The sequence below is a fragment of the Mytilus edulis genome, chromosome 10, assembly GCF_963676685.1.
Source record: "Mytilus edulis chromosome 10, xbMytEdul2.2, whole genome shotgun sequence".
Taxonomy (NCBI): Eukaryota; Metazoa; Mollusca; class Bivalvia; order Mytilida; family Mytilidae; genus Mytilus; species Mytilus edulis.
In genome coordinates, this window is record NC_092353.1 from 55,567,616 (window position 1) to 55,591,350 (window position 23,735).

Below are 23,735 nucleotides of genomic sequence, written 5' to 3' on the forward strand. Positions count from 1 at the left end.
TTCTGAAGTATATTTGGTAGCCCCTGTGCTGATAAATTATTTATAGTTTTAATAATTGGATAACAGCTTATGCTATATGTCATGGCTTTAAATTAAACGGAGTGGCTATTCGTCCGGACGAATAGTTGAAAGTCTCTATTTGTCCGGCCTTCCGTTTGCGGATGCGCAAATCTTTAATATCAATAAAAGTGTCATGTGGCGCTGAAAGTGTTCCGGATGAGTTGTCAGATAACAAACGCGCTTACTTAATTTGGCCTTTTTTAAAAACTTTTTTGGATTCGAGCGTCACTGGTGAGTCTTTTGTAGACGAAACGCGCGTCTGGCGTATATACTAAATTTAGTCCTGGTTTCTATGATGAGTTTATATGCAATGGACGTTTTGAGAATTGGAGATCGTGATTTATATTTAAAGATGTCATAAAGAAACCTAGAGAGAATGTGATTGCTTTAAAACAAATTTTTATATACTAGTGACTCAAGAACAAAAGCGTATATAGTACACATGTAAACTGAGAGGAATAAAGCCTGACATTGAATTGAAATTGCCGATTTACCCCCATGGAGGCAAAACGCATTCGGATAATGACTAAATCAAATATGCTATCGTATTCCATTCTCTCATAAATCTGTAATAAGTGTTAACATCCTTACCACATAAAAGTAGCTAATGTTTGACTAAAGGTGTAAAATTTGATCTATACATTATGTCTGAAATCTGAGACACCCTTTTGTAGATAATGGCTTTAGGAACAACATACAATAAAATCAACACTCTCGGGGTATCAATGAAGATGCTAATTTCAATTGAATGTGGAAATTTCTTGTAAAATTTTGTAGACACAGTTAGCATTATAATTGATTACATAATTGTTGTATAATACTAACATTGCATTAATTTGATAGAGTGATCTGTTTACGCTATCCAGAAATACCACTTTTATAAATTTTCAAGCATTATAAAGAAAGTTACAGCATTTCAAAACTGGGGAATTGGAGGTCTTCACCATTATATTTTTGGCCGGACAAATACTAGTAGCAAAATTACGTAAAAATACTATTTGTCCGGCTTGCCGGATGAATAGACATTTTTGACTATTTGTCCGGCTAGCTGGACGAATAGCCACTGCCTAAATTAAAACATTGTTATCAGAGTCGCAATTCAATTCAACTCGATGTAAGTTTTGACAAAGACCCATTCATATAGGTAGTTACTAAGATGTTTGGTATCTGAAAACTAAAATTTCAGAAAAAATATCATAGACCATTATTACCGTGGCAAGGTAAAAGTGTCCGTAGATGATAGACGAAGGAATATTGAAATGTACTACATTGCTAACCTCGACTTACCGCTAGAGACTAACAGTATGCTAATTTTTCTGAGCACTTGAAATCAATCCCAGAATTTATTGGTTATCGATGTATCAGTTCCCCAATTTCATCTCATTTTTCATCATTCTTTCCCTGCAAACTATTATTTGTCACGTTTAAAACGTTGATTTGGTTATCTTTAAGACAATTTGTCTTAAGGCATATACATATATATCTGATCTGAACTACATCTGTTATCCAATATATTTATAGATAAACACATTTTGTTTCCTTGTTTTCAATATTTGTGTTGTTTGTACAGTTTTAGGTATTTATATAATTTATTTTTTGTCATACATGTATCGTTACTCGTAACATCCAAAGCCTTCGTAAAAAAGAGCGTTGACTTATTTTCAGATTTAACATTGTTTTGCTAATATTTAGAGAAATTATATACATATATAGTATTATTTCCAGATTTAACATTGTTTTTCTAATATTTAGAGAAATTATATACATATATAGTATTATTTTCAGATTTAACATTGTTTTTCTAATATTTAGAGAAATTATATACATATATAGTATCTAATACCTTGCAAATATACAGAACACATCAAACAAAGCTAAGATAGTAGCAATATCGATAAAGTCATCATCGATATTCAGATTCTATGCATTATTATGAATAGGAAATGATATCTTGATTCTTTTCATTGTGTTTTGTTTGTTTCTGTATGCTATGATGTATCATGAGGAAAATTTCAGTAATGACTTTTTATAAAAATAAGAAGATATGATATGATTGTCAAAGAGGTTAATATGCACAAGAGACCAGATGACGTAAATGCTAGGAATTATTCCATTTTTTTTTCTGTTATCAAGCTTATTTCGATCTAGACGCATATCTTTGCAAAAGACTTTTTATGCATCACTTGAGCAGTTGTTTTGTGTGTATAATAATAGTTCACTATATTAATCACCAGTAATAGACCAAGAATACATATTTCTCAAATATTTGCCACTGGACGTTTAAGCAACAAACAAACAAATTTGAAATAAGAGCACCGAAATACAAAGTCAAATACTTTAAAGTTGATTTTGTTTTAATAATATAGTTTTTTTCGTCAAATCTTACGTTCGTTTACCTAACGTCAGTCTGTTTTTTTTTCTTCTCTCGTCTAATTCACCAAACTAAGGGTTTGTTATTTTCATAAAGTTTTAGGTATTCGCACAAGTTTGTTTTCTAAGAACCCCGATACAAACTATTTAAGCTGATCTTGTTTTACATAATTGTTTCCTAGCTAACAGTAAGATATTTTAAAGTTTAGATGTTTAACATTGATCGAATTTTGTCTATATATATATAAAACAGAAATTATGCTCAAGCGATGGGTTTAATTAAAAAAATAGTTATTCTTATGGTGATGTTAAAAAACAAATTATCTTAAAAATTTGATATTAGCAATTTTCAGAAACAATGAATACTAATGTATAGGCTACATCCTTAATTTATTAAAATCCTTGAAAATTGATAACGTCCATGGTAATGCTATAGTGTCACAACTTAGCTTAACTATGTACATAGTCACGTCCAATAATATTACAGCTCTGAAATCCATGATTTTTTGGTGATATACATAAACATACATATAAAGAGAGTTTATTTGAGAGAAAAAAACATTATTCCATGGGTTGCATTGATAACGCCTCTATTCGAAGATAGAGATGACACTTTCTTGCTCTGTTATCGACTTTTTACAGGTATATCTCATTAATTGTGTTATGTCGTCTGCTACGAACTGATTTCAAGAATATTTAGCGGGAATAGTTCTAAATAACAGGTAGGTAAATTTACTGTACGACATTTTTTGATTTTTTAATGATATATATACAATAATTTTTTTTTATTTTAAGTACTTTAAACAAAAAATACATCGGAAGACATTCACAAACTCTTTCGTTTCATTTTACATTGTTTTTGATTTTATATACATCTTTTCACAATTGGATTATAATCTTAAGATAAACAACAACTAAGTATACTCAGTACCAAACAAGAGTCAATTCTGATAATTCTGATTTTGCGTTAAAATAAATGAACGGAACCATTTGATATAATTTATAATAAAACTGTTAAATTGTTTTAATGCAATTTGGGTATTTTAAAAGAATCAGACTTTAAAATTGGACGCTCCTTATCATTGTTGTCAGTATGTTAACTTCCCAGTCACTTTTCGTAATCCATTTGTCAGTTTACCTTCCAGGAGCACACCATTTGTCAGTTAACCTCGCCTCTCCTTTTCCGTTTTTTTTACTCATTCATCATTCATCAAGCATTATTTAGCATATACACAGCTACTTTTTCATAGATACTATTTCTGTACTAAAAAATTGTAGTACTGGAAATCTACTTTTAATATTCAGTACTATTTTGTTACTCTAAAATTATTGTAATATTTCGGTACCTGTTTTTTACAGTACTTTATTTGTACTTGAAATTTAGGTACTATATATTTTTGGTTACTACCGTTACATTTTCAGCATTTTGAAAGTTTTTCTATTTCAGATCTCTTAAAGTCATGATTATCAAACATAGAATATTGTATTATTTCTGTACCAAAATATGAAGTACAAATCAAGTACTGTAAAATACAAGTACCTAAATATTACAATAGCTTTAAAGTAAAAAAAATAGTACTAAATATTAAAAATAAATTTCCAGTACTGCATTTTTTTAGTACAAAAATAGTACCTATGCAAAAGTAGCTGTGTATGGTGTATCATGCAGACTGTTAAACATATCAAATCAAACAAGCGAAACGTTATTACATGCTTACATATTGCGGGCAATATGAATTATTAATTTTATACGTCTATTATTAAGTCAAAAGGATATTGCCCTTATTCAACCTGTTATTATATCGCTAAATATAAAATTATTGCAACTACTTTCCTTTTAAGAAAATAAGCAATTGATTTATTCTTTCAAGTTCATTTATAAGCTGATAACTTTATTAAAAATCACGCAAGTTCCTTCTATATAAACTCAGCATAGGTACCTTGATTATAGTTTTGAGCTCCAGCCGCGTGTTTCGTTTACTATATACACACCAGTAACGCTTGAATCAAGAAGGTTCAAAATACAAAATTAAAAAAGGAACCAAATTATAAAGAGCTAAATTTGAGGTTGAAACTAAATTTTCATAAATGTATGCATTAAATTTTACCATGTTTAGAAAATTTTCTTCAATCAATTTCAATGTCACTTATAAGTGTTCACTCTATATAAAGACCGGTCTTAATCAAATTGTATGCCTTCAAGTACTAGTATTTATTATCATTATTAAACATTGAAACAATAGAACTTAAATAGAAATGAAGGATATTTAACCCGACCCACTGCAAATGTTACTGGAATACGTTTCCTGAAACACATTAGAGAATATTGAAACCAAAAGAACAAATGAAATATCTAAATTCGTCAAAGGTCAACTTATTATCATTATTAAACATTGAAACAATAGACCATGCACAGACATGAAGGATATGTAACCCGACCCACTGCAAATGTTACTGCTATACGTTTCATGAAACATATCAGAGAGTATTGAAACCAAATTAAAATTGAACTTCAGAAAACGTAGACAACTAAACTAAAAAAATGGACGAGGTCAAACTATGTTTCACGAATTACAATAACTCAACTCCCATACTCCCTCAGGCAAAGTTGACTCGAAATGGTTTTGGTTATTTTCAAGTTCTTTTGGTCATGTCGATCTTCAACAGCAGTCGATCTTTGGTTCTTACAAATTATTGGTTTTCAAATGTTCGGCTTTGAGCATTACTGATGAAGGTATTTCCAGATAAGAGCTTTAGAGGCATGACATTAATAACGTGTTGATTTTTTTTAGAGAATATATTGCTTGTATTATATTAATAATTTTCCCTGTCTTCTCTATATAAAAAAGTATTTTGGGGAACTTTTTTATATTTTGACAGGGGTTCTCCCGACTGTATATGGTAAAGAAAAAAAATTGCGGAAACATTGAATTCATAATAAGGAACTTGATTGAAAAACATGCGTAAAGAACTGTATAATATACCGGAAACGTGAACTATTTTATTTGATTGGAAATTGTTTTTTTTTAGGAAAATATAATAAAAAATATAAGTACTCTCGATAGATCTGTCCCAAATCATAGTCAATTGCTATTCTGCAAATTTAGAAAATAAGTATGATAGTGTAATGTTGTTTCAATAAAAAACAGAACTATTTTCACACATTTTAGATAATCTATGAAAATGATACTAAATGGATATTGGACACTTTTAACCATTGTGATATATTTGTTTACTTCCAAGGAATGTTATCACACTCAGTTTGTTGTTTTTACCCGCTTCTTTCTTGTAAAACATTCATTAAGTTGATATTGAGCCAATATACTGCATTATATCAAGCATTGAAGATATTATACAAAATGAAAGGAAACAGTAGTACATGTCTAGGTATTGACTAATAATTTTATACTATGATAAATGGATATTGTCTTTTATTCACCTGTTGTTATATAACTAAATATTTAATAACCGATAGTTATTTGTACTGCATTCAATTTGTTTGTAAGACACAAATTGCAATATACTTTCTATTTGATAATGAATTGATTTGCATGTTTCTGAACCGTAATTGCAAACTTCCTTAATTAAAATTCTTATTAAAATATCAGTCCAAATTTGAATTTGAATTCTTATAAAAGTGTCCTTTTAGAATACGTCATTTAAATTTAATTTTCATTTCAATTGACTAATAATTGTATACTGTAATAAATGGATATTGTCTTTTATCCTGCAATTGGTTGTCCTACTATTATACAAATATAGCCTTTGTATGAGGTCGATACAAGGATATATTGACCTAAAAGAAGTATATTGACTGAGGACGAAGTCCGAGGTCGACATACTTCTTTGGGTCGATATATCCTGTATTGACCTCATACAAAGGCTATATTTGTTATATTATTAATTTCAGACCATTATGTATATTTGTATCAAAATCGTCATTTGATTATGTTTGAATTTTATACATCATATTGTCTCCTTGACAATAACAACATATTAGTTGTTATTTAATTATTTTGTTTGTTTGTACTCGGCTAAAAGCTCGCATACACCGTGTTTCATATCCTCGTACAAATACAGCTGATATTTAAAGACCGTGACTAAACAGTTATTGTCTATTTATTCACCTGTTATTATCTCACTAAATATTTAATAGATGTAGTTATAAGTATTGCATTCAAATTTATTTGTATGACAAACATTGCAATATACTTTCTATTTGATAATGAATTGATTTTGCATGCTTCTGAAAAGTTTTTGCAAACCTCCTTAATTAAAACTCTTATAAGAACACTTCAAATAAGAACACGTCATTTTAATCTAATTTTCATTTAAATTTCAATTTCACATAATTAAAGATTGTAAATAGAAGTTTATTAATTTCGTGCGTACTAATCGCTATTCTGCATTTGCGTTCCCCAGGATCACAAACAGACAAATGGATGACAATTGCGTAGGTCACAATGGCTTAATTGCAAAATAATCAGGAAACAAACAAAAAAAAAAAACCCGAACGCCGAGGAAAATTCAAAATGGAAAGTCGCCAATCAAATAGAAAGTTCAAAAGCTCAAAAACATCAAACGAATGGATATCAACTGTCATATTTCTGAATTGGTACAGACATTAGCTTATGTAGAAAATGATGGATTAAACCTGGTTTTATATCTAACTAAACCTCTCACTTGTATGACAGTGGCATACAATTCCATTATATTGACAACGACGTGTGAACAAAAAACAAACATACATGATAGATAAAAATGTCAAAAATAGCGATACAGCAGTCAACAATGTGTTATAATCTTAATCACTATAAAAAAAAACTGTTTCTTTCCAGTTCTATCAGTAATCTCATCCTTCCCAAGCACTTTTATACTCAATATAAAAACAAAAAGATGTGGTAAACTATGATTACCAATGAAACAACTTTCTATCAGAGACAGAAGAACTTAAAGGGGCTTTAGCTGTCAAATTAATGGTCACCAATTTAACTCAAATTCTCATATTTGATTTATAACAATGTAAAACATTTATCCAAACTATGAAAAATCTAAAATAAACAGTTTACAGAGCATGGGGTAGATAATGTATAGGTTCGTTTCGTGTGTATTTTAGTCCAGACGCCATCTAATTAACTATCGATTTGACCTCAGATGACCATATAAGCGATGTAAACATAAATAAAGATATGAATAGATTAAACCAACACGTGCAATTGGATTTTTATAGGTCTGTTTGATTTTATTTTATAGATTAAAAATAGATGTTTCTCATTGCTTTTTAACCGTATAAGAATGATTTTATGTGCATCGAATTAGTAATCAAATGATTTACCGTAGTTTCACTTTCATTGTTGACATTCTTTTTCTTTAAATAACCAGTACACGTACAATGCATGCGTTGTCAATCTCTAGCTAGGGGTTAAATTGAAGTTCACATGAATACAGATTTAAAGAGGTCGACTCATTCACCTGCATGTGAATTACTAATTATTAATGTTTTTTAGCGTAATTTGACAAAATTGAACCTTCTTGGCTGCAAAAAGCGAATTGTTATTTCACTACTTCACTTTCATTATTGATTGAACAGAAAAAAATCAAACTTTAGATTTTTATATATCTCGTAGCTAGTGCCCCTTAAACACTTTGCAACTATAGCCAGTTTAATTTGTTTTCCACCTGATACTTTAATTTTATATAGATGTATGCCATATAAATGTTTGCATTTTGTTTATACTTTTTCTATGAGGAGGGCCTCAGGGAAGATTAGTTATATAGCTAACTGTGTAACTCCCTTAAACTAAAGTATTGCTGATAACTTATCTGATTACTATTTAGAAAGTTGATAAAAAGCAAATGATGCATTAAAGGGGTACTAGCTGTCAAATTCATGGTCTCCGATTTGAATCAAATTCTCATATTTGATTTATAACAATGTAAAACATTTATCCAAACTATCAAAAGTCTAAAATAAACAGTTTACAGAGCATGGGGTAGATAATATATAGGTTCGTTTCGTGTGTATTTTAGTACAGACGCCATCTAATTAAATATAGATTTGACCTCAGATGACCATATAAGCGATGTAAACATAAATAAAGATATGAATAGATTAAACCAACACGTGCAGTTGGATTTTTAAAGGTCTGTTTGATTTTATTTTATAGATTAAAAATAGATGTTTCTCATTGCTTTTAACCGCATAAGAATGATTTTATGTGCATCGAATTAGTAATAATATGATTTACCGTAGTTTCACTTTCATTGTTGACATTCTTTTTCTTTATGGTGACTTGAGTAACACCGGTATCACTCAGAATACAATTCTACCTTGACAGGTAAGTTTGTATTTAGCCTATAAAATACTTATTTAGCCTTGAGAATTGAAAGGTCAGTTTATCCCATTCATACAATAGAAGTTGATAAATTTGGCTTCAAGCCATTTACCTTATCCAAAATTAAGGTCACTTTATTGTTATTGTGATATTGTTAAAGTACAAAAGAACCCTATATTCTGACCAATACTTCAAACTTTGTGCATCTTGGTTTAATTGTTAAACATCTGTTAATGTTGAATTTTTGGGGTTATTTCGGCCTTTTAATTGCATATTTCTTTACACGGTAGTTTTTTTTTCAGATATAAAAAAAATTATCTGCTTGACTTTATAGAAATAGACTATGCTTGCAGGTTATATATTACACTGTCTTGTTTTTTTATTTACACCAAATCTGACAGATTATTATTTAGTTGAAAAATATTTTAAATGAGAGCTGAAATTTTTTCTATCTTTGAATGTGCATTAATGGTTAAAATAATCATAATGTGAACAAGAATGAAGAAAACATCTTGGTCCCTAAAAAACATCATCAACCAGGATATAACATTCCAAATATTAATTTATTATACTAATATCAGTTGAAATCACAAGCCACTGTTTTGCATGTTAACAATATAGGTCATGTCCCAACAGAAAATCAATAAATATGACAGTACACTGTAATCTTAGCACAAACACATAAGGTCACTTTGAAATAGACATCTAGGACAAGAAACAGTCAGTAATTCCAAACCAGTTTGACTAGATCTCTAGTTTAAAACCAGTTTGACTAGATGTGTCCTATATTTTGACAATGTAAATGACATGAGGACCTGCATGGGTTTTTTATTATCTGTATTCTTTAAATTTTTAGGGCACTTTTCTTTTAATAGCCTTAAAAATAACTCTCATTCTGTAAAATTCTCATGAAAATGATTTTACTATTTAGTCTTTCTGTTACATGTACAAGGTTATTTATCAATTCTGTACATTGATCATTATTTTATCAGTATTGCATTACAGTTACCTAAGTTACCTTTTTATTTTGCACAGTTATTCTGTATACTTTTGCACCGCATTAAATTATTCTCTATTCCTTATATGTTGTTCATTTTCTCTATTCTCTATTTTTTGTTGCTATTACATGTGAACTTTATTCTGTAAACCCCATTCTGACCCTTATAGGTAAACCTATATTGTATGAATGGGATAAACTGACCTTTCAATTTTCAAGGCTAAATAAGTATTTCATAGGCTAAATACAAACTTACCTGTCAAGGTAGCATTGTAATCTGAGTGATACCGGTGTTACTCAAGTCACCATAAATAACCAGTACACGTACAATGCATGCGTTGTCTATCTCTAGCTAGGGGTTAAATTGAAGTTCACATGAATACGGATTAAAAGAGGTCGACTCATTCACTTGCAAGTGAAAAACTAATTATCAATTTTTCTTAGCGTAATTTGACAAAATTGAAACTTTTTGGCTGCAAAAAGCGAATTGTTATTTTACTATTTTACTTTCATTATTGATTGATAAAAAAAAATCAAACTTTAGATTTTTTATATATCTCGTAGCTAGTGCCCCTTTAAGGGAGAACATTTTTAAATGACGAACAGAGGTATATATTAGTAGCAGAAGGAAAATTAAAAAAAAAAAAAAAGACTCAAACTAAATCTTATATCTGAATTCAATTTCTAAGAACAAATTTAACGTGAATACATTTATACGTTTTATGATAAATAAGAAAGTATTGCAACAGTTTTAACATAGGGAAATTAACGTTATGCTAATATCTTATAATTAGATCATCGCTTTAATTTAATAAAAAAAAACATTTGATGAATGTCCCAATGTTCGCAAGGAGATGTTATGAAGAAAAAAAAACCATTAATGTGCATATGTGTTAATGTGTCTTTTTATTGAAATCAGCCATTTCAAATAATATTTATAGCGTGTCTTTCTATGTTGTGATATTACACTATTATTTAAGATAAGGGTGAAGGTTGGTACCTATTAAAACGTCTAAACCCGCTGCAATTGTTTGCACCTGTCCTATGTTAGGAATCTGATGTTCAGTAGTTGTCGTTTGTTGATTTGGTTCATAAGTGTTTCTCGTTTCTCGTTTTCCCGTTTGAACGGTTTTACACTAGTAATTTTTGGAGGCCCTTTATAACTTGCTGTTTGGTGGGAGCAAAGGCTACGTGTTGAAGACCGTACTTTGACTTATAATGGTTTATTTTTATAAATTGTGACTTGGATGGAGTATTGTCTCATTGGCACTCATCCCACATCTTTTAATATCTATAAAGATATATGTTTACATATGTGATTTCCAGTGCATATCTCTGGACAAGCAATACAAATCATTGATCATAATATATATATTGCTGAACTAATGATATTTGTTATCCGTGTTTAAAACTTCAATTTTGTTTGTTTTTCTGAATTAACCATTACTTTCCCATTAACTTCATTGTATTCTAATATTGAAGCAAAGTGATCAAATATGATTTTAACTCGTCTTTTACTTACATGTCCTATGATGTGATTGCTATTCTATCAAAAGCCTGAAAATAAGGAAATGTATATTGTATGGTTCACATTGCCAAAAAAAAGTAAAATCACAAAAATACTCAATTCCGAGGAATATTCAAAAAGGAAAGTCCCTAATCAAATGGTAGGATAAAATTCTTCAACACATACAACCATTTGCAAATATGGTCTTGAGAGACGATGATGGTCCGTCGGATGAGGGACGATACATGGCTGACCCGTGTTAAGAGAGAGCCACATTTCTTGCACGTAAAAGACACCCTTGTAGATTTAGAAAAAGAACAGGCTAATGCGGATACAAGGCAATACTCGCCCCTGCAAAGTGGAAAGGGGTTAATATAAGTTGCAATAACTTGTTTCCCAATCCACTGTAAATAAATATGTTTAAACTAAAAGATTGGATAACAACTGCCATATTTCTGACTTGGTAAAGGCAAGCAAGCAAAAACATTATTATTGTTCTTTGCATATGTTTAAGACTTTGTTGTATAAAAAGTATTAAAAATACCGAGCTCCAAGGTACATTCAAAAGGAGTAAAGTCCATAAAACACGGAAAAACAAAATCAAAATAAGATAAAATTAACGAAAAGTAAAGTTTAATGAATGTAAGAAAAATAGCAGTGTAGTTTAGAAAAATTTAGCAATATCAAAAGCGTATCTTTTGTTTTTTTTCCATTTCTGCCGACGTTTCACTTATCTTGAACATAAATTAGCTATCAACTTGATTATTATTTTTTGACTATTAATTGGATAGTTAAAAAATGTAATTATTTATCATATTTATCATTAAAAATATTATCTTATTCGTTTCTCATGCCTCATTTTGGGTTTGACCTCTTTATCATTTCACATTGAAATAGCATATTGTTTTAATTATACAAGATAGCGTGTTGAGTTATATAATACCTTGAGTCTGAAATAAATTCAAGTATTTTATATATAAATGTTCATTGAAAATTATGTAAAACTTAAGTTATATTGGTTATATGTTATGTAATATTGGTTGCGTATAGAACTATTTATATATTTTGTAATATCTAAAGTGTTTTATAAACATGCAGCTAATAATAAGAGTAAGTTGATCGGTGACTTTCAATGAGGCCAAGTACTTTTAAAATAAAAAAAAAAATGTGAATATTTGAAAATATGAGTGGGAAATAAATTTCAAGTAGAATTTTGAAGAGTGGACAAGTAGAAGACGTTATTCTAAGATTGACAGACTATACAATCGCATGAACATGATTTGGCAATTTAAAAAAAAATTAATACACGATAATGAAAAGTTCTAGCACTTCAAATCCAGAGAAAATGTTTTAATCACCTTAGTTTCCAATATTTTGATACATTGAAATATGAATATGACACGCTGACATATATTTTTTATATCAATAGGTTGCACTTTGTTAGTACCACTGTTTCACAAACCACGCCTCTTTTGGGGAGATATATAATATTCATACTGAGATATTTCTTTTTGTTAACGTGCCGGTTCCCTGATATGATATCTATGTTTCACCTTCGAGAGACATAACGTGGGAATGTATAAATAAACACAACTAACGGTTGCTTGCATTCTTAGGGAGACCACAAAAGGAAGGTAGGGATATTACAGAATTTTAGTATAATTAATTTAAACTCTTTAATATTTGGGGTATATTGTTGAAAATATGCCGCACAGCCCTATAATTTGACCTTTGTAACAAATAGTAGTAGTGCAAATGAGCTTTTCATTCTAGGATATAATTCTGTTTGACATTTAATAGTGAAAATGGTACATTTGATTCATCCGCTTAAAAAAGAAAGCCACAACATGTGGTAAGATTAAATAAGTTGTGCATACGCACAACCGTTTCCCTTTGCAAGATAAGTTTTTTTGTCGGAAAAGTTCAACACAATAAAATATAAATTAAAACAAAGTCTATTTACAAGAACTTGAATAAGCAAAAAAAAAAAAAAAAAAAAAAAAAAGAAAGCTCAATTAAAAAAACAGAACTGTCACAATATTAATACATTATAATTTTTACCATTGATTAAAGGCACTGCAATAAAACGTAAAAGTAAGAAAACATTCTGAGAATAATGAATTCTCGACTTTAAGCATACAATCAAATAGAATGTGCTTTACTGCCTCAACTGTTGTACTCAGTGTATTGAAAATTTAAATTTCATGACAAACTTGTACTTTTGAATAAAGCAGACCCTCTATTGTACCGTTTCACAAATGATATCGGATATGTTCCTTACGTCGTAACTACAATCCCCTTCCCTTTCATGAATGTGACCTACCGAATTCGACTTTTTACCGGATTTGTTATAACATGAGAAACACGACGTGTGCCACATGTGGAATAGGATCTGCTTACTCTTCTGGAGCACCTGTGTTCACCCCTAGTTTTTGATAGGATTCGTGTTGCTTATTCTTTAGTTTTCTATGTTGTGTCATGTGTACTATTGTTTGTCTGTTTGTCGTTTTCATTTTTAGCCATGTCGTTGTCAGTTTATTTCTATTTATGAGTATGACTGTCCCGCTGGTGTCTTTCGTCCCTCTTTTGTACTATTTGACCTTCAACCTAATTTGATTTGAGCGCTAAGAAGACTGAAGGCATGTGGCGAACGAAATCATTAGCTGGGTGTCTTTGATGAGTTTGTATATATACAAAACTAAAATAACAAAAATACTGAACTCCGAGGAAAATTCAATCGGAAAGTCCCTAATCACATCGCAAAAATAATGACAAAACACATCAAACGAATGGACAACTGTCATATTCCTGACTTGGTACAGGTATTTTTAAATGTAGAAAATGGTTGATTGAACCTGGTTTTATAGCGCTAAACCTCTCACTTGTACAACAGTCTCATCAAATTTGTTAGCTTCAAAGGATTCGCTTTAATTTGCGGACATTAAAAAATCACTATCCTCGTCCAAAGATTTTTTGTTCTTTATACGTCTTTTAATAAGATTACATCTTGTTCCTTGCTCGATAAACAAAATGATGTTTTTCGTCGTTTTAATTTGATAGTAATTCAAGTCTCGTGATACGAACTCAGAAAATAGCTGTCCTTGCTATGGTTTAGTAATTAACGTAGAGATAATTGAAACATGACACTATAAAACTTTCCCGTTTCAAAATTTGAAGTGCCATTAGTCTAGTCTATGTCTCAAATCAACCAATTAAGGTTAACTTTTACACATTAATTGATTTATCATAATACTATTAAACTATCGAATGCCAATAGAACATTACGATTTTATAGGTCTATTTTTGTATAAAACATCCGGATTTCAACTTTTAGAAATGACCCTACTCAAAAGTTGAAAGGTTTATAATTCAATAAAGAGGCATTCACATTTAAGAAATGTTACCCAAAAATTATACTTCTTAGTGTATAAACATATATGTATAGGTTAAAAATGAATGACGATACATAAGTTTCGTTTGTGGAACATTTTACAAATGTTTGCTAGTCCTGTTAACCATAGTTTGCCCGCATTATTTTGAACTCATATGATCTTCTAAGTTTAAATGTATAAGATAATTTTGGTAAGCTATGTTATTATTAAGTGGATTATGCCAATTTGTTTTACTTGTCATCCTTTTGGTAATCAGATGCACTACTGATTGGTTCACCGTAAACCTGTTTTTTTTGTTTAATAAGATTTATGGGAAATCGTATCATAATATGTGACTTGTAACAAACAATCGCTATAAAACAGAGTAAAACAATCCAAGGCCTTAGTATATTGACCCAAATCGATTTATGCTATTGTGGGAGTGCATTAAAATATTCTTATATTCATGTTTAAATGACTTTTGATTGATTTGTTAATGGACTTATAACAACATCTCAGACACAAATGAAATGATTTAAGATAATGGTTATCAAAGGTACCAGGATTATAATTTAGTACGCCAGACGCGCGTTTCGTCTACATAAGACTCATCAGTGACGCTCATATCAAAATATTTATAAACTTAAGCCAAACAAGAACAAAGTTGAAGAGCATTAAGGTTTCCTGATATTTATAATTTAAAAACCGTATATTAAAAAAATTTGAAAGAGACGATATTTTGTAAATCATACCTTTCGGTAAACAGATTTACAATGTGTTGGGAAATCTTATACTCCTTTTTGGTTTAATCAGGTATACATTTAAGAGAAATCGTATTATACTGTATGACATTTTAGGAGGAATCGCAAAAAAAGGAATGAAATTTCAAGGATATAGTATATAGTTCCAACTGATTTATGCTCCCTTCGGAATTACATTATTACACATATCCTTGTATTAATGTCTTGAGAAAATATGTGTTTGAGAAAATTTGAATATTTTAATTAAAACTTCCTATTTTATTTAATAACACTTTCACCTTTGCAGCGAGCAAGCGGATTTATGTTCCATTAATATGCCCAGATAAAGCTTAAAACTAAGTATCAGATTTCTTTTATCATATCGTGAAACGGAATAAGGGCTGGATCTATAATAACTTTATTAATGAGAAATGTTTAAACTTGATTAATGTTTTTTTTAAATTTTTAACTGGGCGTGATATAACAAATATAAGATATGGGGTGAAAGATTTCAATGCTTTGCATGCTGAAATAAATATCTTTGCGGTATGGGCTTTCTTCATTGTTAAAGGCCGTAAGGTGACCTGAAGTTGTTAATTTCTGTGTCATTTTGGTCTCTTGTGGAGAGTTGTCTCATTGGCAATCGTACCACATATTCTTTTTTTAAAAATAAGTATCTTGAAAAGTTTGCTCAGACGCAAATTTTGTTGGTACAGAGAAAGTAAAGCATACATGTTATTTCCAATTACTTTTCCCAAAATCTCTTTAAGTTCAGATGTATTTTGGCCTTTTAATTTTGTTATTCAAGTCTCAGTGGTGAGTATGTGGTACTCACAATTATCAACCTGGTATATTTGATGTTTTCCCACATAAGGAAATATGAAAGTTCTATATGTATATGTCTAAGATAAGCAGGTAAAAATGCAACAAGTTCGTTCTCGATAACATTCTATATTATAAAAAGAAAAATCGCAAAAATACTGAACTCCGAGGAAAATTCAAAACGGAAAGTCCCTAATTAAATGGCCTAAACACATCAAACGAATGGACAATAACTGTCATATTCCTTACTTCGTACAGAGATATAATCTACCGGGAGATACTAATCCTTTTATTAAAGTATTAAAGTACTTCTTCTGTATACAGAATGTGTCTGCAGTACCCAATCATAAGCCTTGGACATTTGGTAAAAAATCCGACAAAAAGGAAGAATAAAAAAAACTTGATTTCCGTAATATATTTTCAAGATAAGCTTGTAACAAAATGCAACAATTAAGTAATAATGATATAGTCTTAAACGGTACAATATACCAGGAGAAATTTAATCAGTATATTAAAGTACTAGTACAACCATAAGAGTCCAGATTTTTTTTATCTGACACATTTTTTTCTACAGTAGTAAAAAAGTACGCATGAACAATAGATATGTATATTAAGGTCGTGATGTAATCGAATGTAGTAAGAAGCTGATGAAAAGTACAATATCAACCATTTGTTTGTAATACGGACATTTAAGAATGTGGTGTATATTGAGGTCATCACGTGATGTTATTGATTGTAGTAAGAAGTTGACGAAAAGGACAATACCATCCATTTGTTTGCAACAAGGACATTGCAGTTATGCAATAATTAATGAATGTTCATTACAAAAACATCGGTTCTATTAACACTTATAATCACATTTAATCTGACTGTAATAAAACACATTAGAAATAATTGTTTTATTGGCTACGTGATAAATATTCAAACGATGATAAGGAAGAGTTTAAAAACAGGAAAATTTTTATTTTTCTCTATCTAAAATGAACGGTATTATTCTCTTGTTTTAAAACGCGGTATCTGCAATTCCAAGCACAGGTCATTCATGCTCTTCATTTTAGTACCTTATTTGGCGTTTTCACATTTTTATTCGAGCGTCACTGATGAGAATTTTGTAGACAAAACACGCATGTAGCGTACACTTTCATAATATAGTATGTTTGATAGAAAAAATCCCATCAAAAGGAATAATAACAAACAAACTGATTTCGTCTTTTTAAATTCAAGATAAGTTTGTCATAAAATGCAACAGTTTTCAAAGAGAATTTTGATACTTTTACACGTTACGATAAACTGGGGGATATTTTAGACCCATTTCATAAAAGACCAACCTTAAGAATCCAGTAACTTATTATCTGACGCTATTTGTTTGCACGCTGGAAAACATATAGATGCATATTGAATCATCACATAATTGATTGTATGTTAAAGTTTATGAAAAGGACAATTCCAATCATTTGTTTGTATTAAGGACATTAAAGCTGTGTAATAATCACAGTGTAGATACTATTCTGTACGCTATCCGGAAGTCGCGATTTTCGAAGCGATGACTACCAACTGGCTAACAGGACGGTTTTGCCTACGGTGACTTTTCTCGTCATTTGTTTACACCTATACCTATAAAGAGCTTTGAACATCTTCAAGGTATGTAAAGCATCATAAATATGTGTAACTTTAACAAAAACATGCAGTAGAATATAAAATATACGTGTGCATCATACCAACTTCAGAGAAAAAAGTGAAACCGATGGCCAATTTTGCTCTTGTAGTACAAAACAAATAACATTTTATTGCAAATATTTGCATCAGTTTAAAGTTCAATATATACTGTTTCAATATTCGTTTCGTATTTAAGTAGAACATTCGTATTTCCCATAAAAAATATGTTTCCCTTGAGGATCCCAAAATAAATTACTGTACGATCAGTCCATAACTGACTGTATTCTAGTAGCGATTTCAAATATTTTTACTGTATGACCAGTCGTGATTTTGAAGAAAAAAACAAAGGCAATTTGAAGGTATCTACGTATTTATATGATATTATGAACTGTCCAGGGAACTTTACAGTGTAATATCGTTCATCAGACAATATAAATATAGATATGATGATTTTTGTAGACTGCAAAATAATTGTATTTTTGTTCCGTCAGTCTTGTTTAAAATCAAACGCCTAAAAAGCAATACTTGATTTACTTGTGGACTTTGTAATAGTGTATAGTTGCAGTTATCTTTTTAGCTATAACATTTTAAAAGACTATTTACACCGTCCGCCGAAACATTCAGGTTAAACGTTGATATTAGTCGACCCTGAGAAAAACTTTGGGATGGGGTGAAAAGGAGGCACATTATTAATATCTACTGACTTTGTTATTTGAAAATTGGTAATGAAATGAACATGTTAAATTCAAATCAATATAGAATCATATTCAAAACAGTGTGGTCCTGGCCATTGATTGACGACCTAAATTATCCCATTGACTGGGACAGATTAAGTGAACCTTTGACGGTAACGACCTTTGCTCACTTCTTACTTATTATAGAATTTAAACTGTGTGGTCACCATAGGTTCTTAACGCCTTTAATAATAAAATAATTCGAAAAATTATTCACGAATAACCTTTATGTTTTGATTTATTACTTTATTTAGGTGTTGAGAACCTTATGTGACCCCACAGATTCAGTGTCTTTAACAAGTACATAGTGAGCAGTGATTGTTACCGACAAACGTTCACCAAATCTGTCCCAGTCAATGGGATAATTTAGGTCGTGAATCAATGGCCAGGACCACACTGTTTTGAATATGATTCTAAATGCTGTAATGCATTCAAATATACGAAAGATATATTTCTTTTTCAGGATAATCCAATGACAGAGTTTCGGTGTTTTTATTGTACAAATGTACGGTCAAGAGATTTTGCAGAACTGGTAGATCATTGCATAATTCGTCATGATTCAGAAGAATTAAAGTTGAAAGTGGCAACACGCGTTTCATCATCTACTACAAATGTCCAAACTAAAAACTTCAAGATAATACCTGCTGAAATTAAGAAGGACAATAAATTCATAATTCCCCAATGTGAATCATACACACTTAATATATGTAACATTTCTTCGGAACTGTTGTCACCTGTAAAGAAGAAATGTGGAACAGAATCTGAACAGAATGATACTGAAAGCATATCATTAACACAAAAACTTAGTTCTGTTTCAATTAAAGATAACAGCCATATTCTCGTAAATAGCAGTAACGATTCCGCCAATGATCATGAAAGTATGGCTACGAGTTCGGAAATGTCAACAAGGCATACACAGACTGAAGATTCGGCTGTCATAAATCTAAATGAGACAAACACAAATGATCAAGTGTTATTAAAAGAAATTTTACAGTTAGTTCCTACAGTACTTGAAAATTTGAAAAGTTGCAATAAACAAGATATGTATGTGAAGTTCCATACATTGATAAACGAGAACAAGCTTCCTATGAATAACATTGCTTTCCTGCTTTTCTCAGACGTCGTTGAATGGTTCTCAAAAAGTAACACACATGCAATGAGATATTCACAAGATGTTAAACAGTTCTGGAAAGTTGGACATGAACTTTTTAAAGGAAAATTTCTCCGTTTTATGGCAGGATGGAAAAACCAAGGTCAGGAAGCCAAAGGTGATACAAAGCCAGAAGAATCGGTTATCAACTTCGCAGTTCCAGATAGAAAATATCTAGACAGCACCGAGTTATCACATAAACTAAAAAACATACAGCCTGGAATATTGGACGAAATGATCGAGTTGATTTATGATGATAGCTGCTGTCTTTCTAAGACATTTAAACTATGCGTAGATGGAAAGAAAATAAACCATGGCGCACAAAATCAAGTATACGGCGATGTTAATCTTTGGGGATACGAAGGTCCACCAACTCTTCAGGATTGTAAAGACAAACTCAGCATAGACAAGAAGCTTGTAGAAGACTTCATTGAAATATTAAACAAGATTGAAAAAAGAGATATTTATGATTTGTATCATACACCAGAACACCTGAAAAATGATATTTCAAGAGTAGCAAAACAAATGATCTGTAATTTAAGTCAAAGACTGCGAAAATTGCGAACAGTGAAACAGTCGAAGGTAATTGCTCTAGAAAAGCTGAAGGTTACGTGTATCAATGATGCTATGAAAGCAAAATATTCCTATGCTCTAAGTGCAATAAAAACTTTCATATTTAAGCTAGACTTATGCATAAGTAGACTATTGAGAGTAATTGATTCGGTAGGCCACGCAACTTCCGTCTGTAATGGTGTTCAAACATTTTATAACAAAGGAGACGCTTGTGATTTATCAATTCAGCAGAATTACGTCTGTTTGACTGGCTTGAAAGTCGAAGGGGATATCCAAAACTTAAACACGTCACTCATTAAACAAAGATCAGATGAATGGCATTCTATTAGGAAAACCGCTAAAGTAACCGGAAGTACCGCTCACCAAGCACTAGGATTGTCAGGACTTAAGAAATTACAAGAACATTTTGAATACGTCTTTCATCAAAAAGACCGACCAGATTTTTCGGAGGATGCCCAAAAGAGAATGAAATATGGAACCGACAATGAAATTAATGCCATAGGAACTCTTGTTTCTAAGATATTGCCAATCTTTTATCCGAACTTCTCATTTGTGGAGGAGGGTTGTGAGGTAGTATGTGACAAAGATGAAACATTTCTCATTGTCAGTCCAGATGGTAGTGCTAGATACTTTAATTCAGAAAACAACAAGCCATCTGATGCAGTTGCTCTTGCTATAGAAATCAAGTGTCCCTATCCAAATAAACTGTATACAACTCCAGTTTATTACAAGATGCCTTGGTATTACGTGATACAGGTTTTATCTGAAATGTATGTATTGAATGCAAGTAGCTTGCTATTCCTATGCTACAGTACCGATAGTACAACCGTCTGTGTTGCAAACTTTGACGAAGAGCTGTGGAATGAAATACTGGCAAAACTAAAAACAATATACGGTACTGAGAAGCCAGTAATGCCAAAAAAACTACCAGATGAACTAAAGACAATAAAAGAAAAAATCAAAACCTACTGTGACAATAAAGTACAGTTTCTGGCTGAAATCCCATCTTGTCAAGTAAATAGAGAATGTAAACACGAACATTCATCAGTGGAAAGTGAGAAGATAGGTCGGAATTGTCATACAAGTTGTTTAGATTCAGTAAAACCTCATACCAAACATGATGTTACAACTTTACAGATGACAACGATTGAAATCAACAGTTGTTTAGACCAAGCGTACTCGCTTGAAAGGCACCTTGCTAGCGAAGTACTTATATTTCTTATTTCAGATTTAGATCGAATTCACGAGAGAGAGAAGCAACACTCAACCCCGGTCGGTTTCAGCATGAAGGGTTACAGTTTAACCTCATCTGTAATGCGAAAGATGATCGATGATACTTTGCAAAGATGTTACCTTAATGGCTTATATACACCTGTTGTCTCGTTTGATGGACAGTGGTCCCAGTTGGCAGTTAGATCGAGTAATGGACACCCACTCACCATTCTTCAGTTACAGAAAGACGTTTTTAGAGAATCGAAAAAAATGAGTAAATCAGAAATTGTTCGCAGCATAAAAAACACTAACATAGTCAAAGCCAAATCTTTAAATGAACTGATAGAACAGACCTTAGTTGAACAAAAATTCCGAAAGAACGAGGAACATAATAATTTTTATTCTCTCATAGTTTCACAGAACAACCGACAAGACTCAAGGTTATACAAAACATCTCCAAACGTTTTGAAATTTCTTAGATCGAAAATCTCATTAAATGAAGAATCAACTGAAGTAGAAGAGGAAGAAGCTACTTCTAAAACTGTACTAGATGCGCTGCCACCACAGATTGCGGAAACAGTTGATGAAAACATGATATCTGAAATAGACAGTGTTTGTACAAATTCAAAACTAGACACTTGTACTCACATTTCATTAGATATGACAGACTCGTTAAATGATATATTTGAAGATAATTTATCAGAAAAAATAACAGAATCAATGGAAGTTGATGTTTCTGATCCGATAGATACGTCTGCTACATCTACAGAGCTGAACGACAGTCCTATGAGTTTTCTAACAGCTTCTGACTTTGAAAGAATGTTGTCAGCTATAGTCTTAGATAAAAAAGTGAGTGCTATAAAGTGGCAAAGTTTGAAGGTTGAAGACTTTGCAAACTATTTTGAATTGCACGATGGAATAGGCAAGAAATTCACGAGGCATGAGTTACAAATTTGTGTGAGAACCATATCACAAAAACTGAAGACTGAAAGTATCCAATTTACCTTGTCATGGCCGAAAGCTAAATTGATAGAATTGCTTTTTAAATGTGTTTCTTCTCCATTGTCTCTCAAAAAAAAGTTGTTAGGAAAGAAAAAAGAAAAAAAGATGCTTTCACTAAAGAAGATGTGTATAATAGAAATCGACAAATTTCCAAAGCATATTCTAAACATTATTTATGCCGAACATAATTTTCCTGGTAGATTTACTGACTGGCAACAACACTCTCCATTTGCCAAGAAAACTCTTATTTCAGGAATTGAACAAGCCGTGACATGGTATTCAATGCCTGAATACATTCCAGAACGATACATGTATCAGTTCAATCTTCTTGACTGTCATCACTTGTTTGTGAATGCGAGAGTGAAGTGCTGTAGTACTGGAATAGACGCGTGTGGGATAAAAAAAGAAGCTTGGATCAAAGTTGCGAAAAATAGCAATGTCAATGGTTGTGGCCTTAGCCTAGCATTAGTCGAGGATTTAGTTGACAAACAGAGCAATGGATTCGCACAAAAAACTTTTTCTGAAGACGTAGAAAAAGCTTTGCATTCAAATGGGGATTTTAATGAAGCCCTTTTCTGTCGGCTGATAAGAGAGTGGTATGCGGCTGAAGATGACCCAGGAATTGATGTTATAGATAGAATTAAACGCAGACTCCGCTTTAGAGATTGGCTTTTGAAGGACATTAACTTCATGCAGTTTCCACCCCCTGGATTGCATGTGAAAGGAATACCACATATAATGTTTGAGGGTTTATTAACAAATATAGAACGCCGAATTCAGATCATTCCATTTGTTAAGTCGGGAAGTTATAACTCACGAGCATTGGGTAGTTTAGAAGCTGAGAACTTTTTTGGGGCGTTCCAAGACTTAGACCCTAAAGGTAGTGGTATTATTAGACCAGATGATGTACCAGCAGCAATAAGAACAGCATGTGACCTGATTGGTACAAGACTTGATCCCAATAGGTAAGTGTGTTTAGACACAAAAAAAAACATATTTTCAACCTTTCAAAAATGGAAGGGATATATTTATAGGTTTATTTATTTTCAAATTTTAACTTCATATAAATAGGAAGATGTGGTATGAGTGCCAATCAGACAACTCTCCATACAAGTCACAATGTATTTAAAGTTAAAAATATAGGTCATAGTACTTCCTTCAACACGGAATCTTACCTCACATCGAACATCAAGCTATAAAGGCCCC

The 23,735-nt window shown here is 31.3% G+C and overlaps 1 protein-coding gene across 1 annotated transcript in view; it reads left to right on the forward strand.

The window, feature by feature from the left end:
- Positions 1-23,735, forward strand: part of LOC139492839 (uncharacterized) — a 73,328-nt gene that overhangs the window by 47,873 nt on the left and 1,720 nt on the right. Inside the window, exon 2 of the mRNA XM_071280991.1 lies at positions 19,056-23,494. Coding sequence (XP_071137092.1) covers positions 19,056-23,494 — 4,439 coding nt within the window. The remainder of the gene's footprint in view (positions 1-19,055; positions 23,495-23,735) is intronic.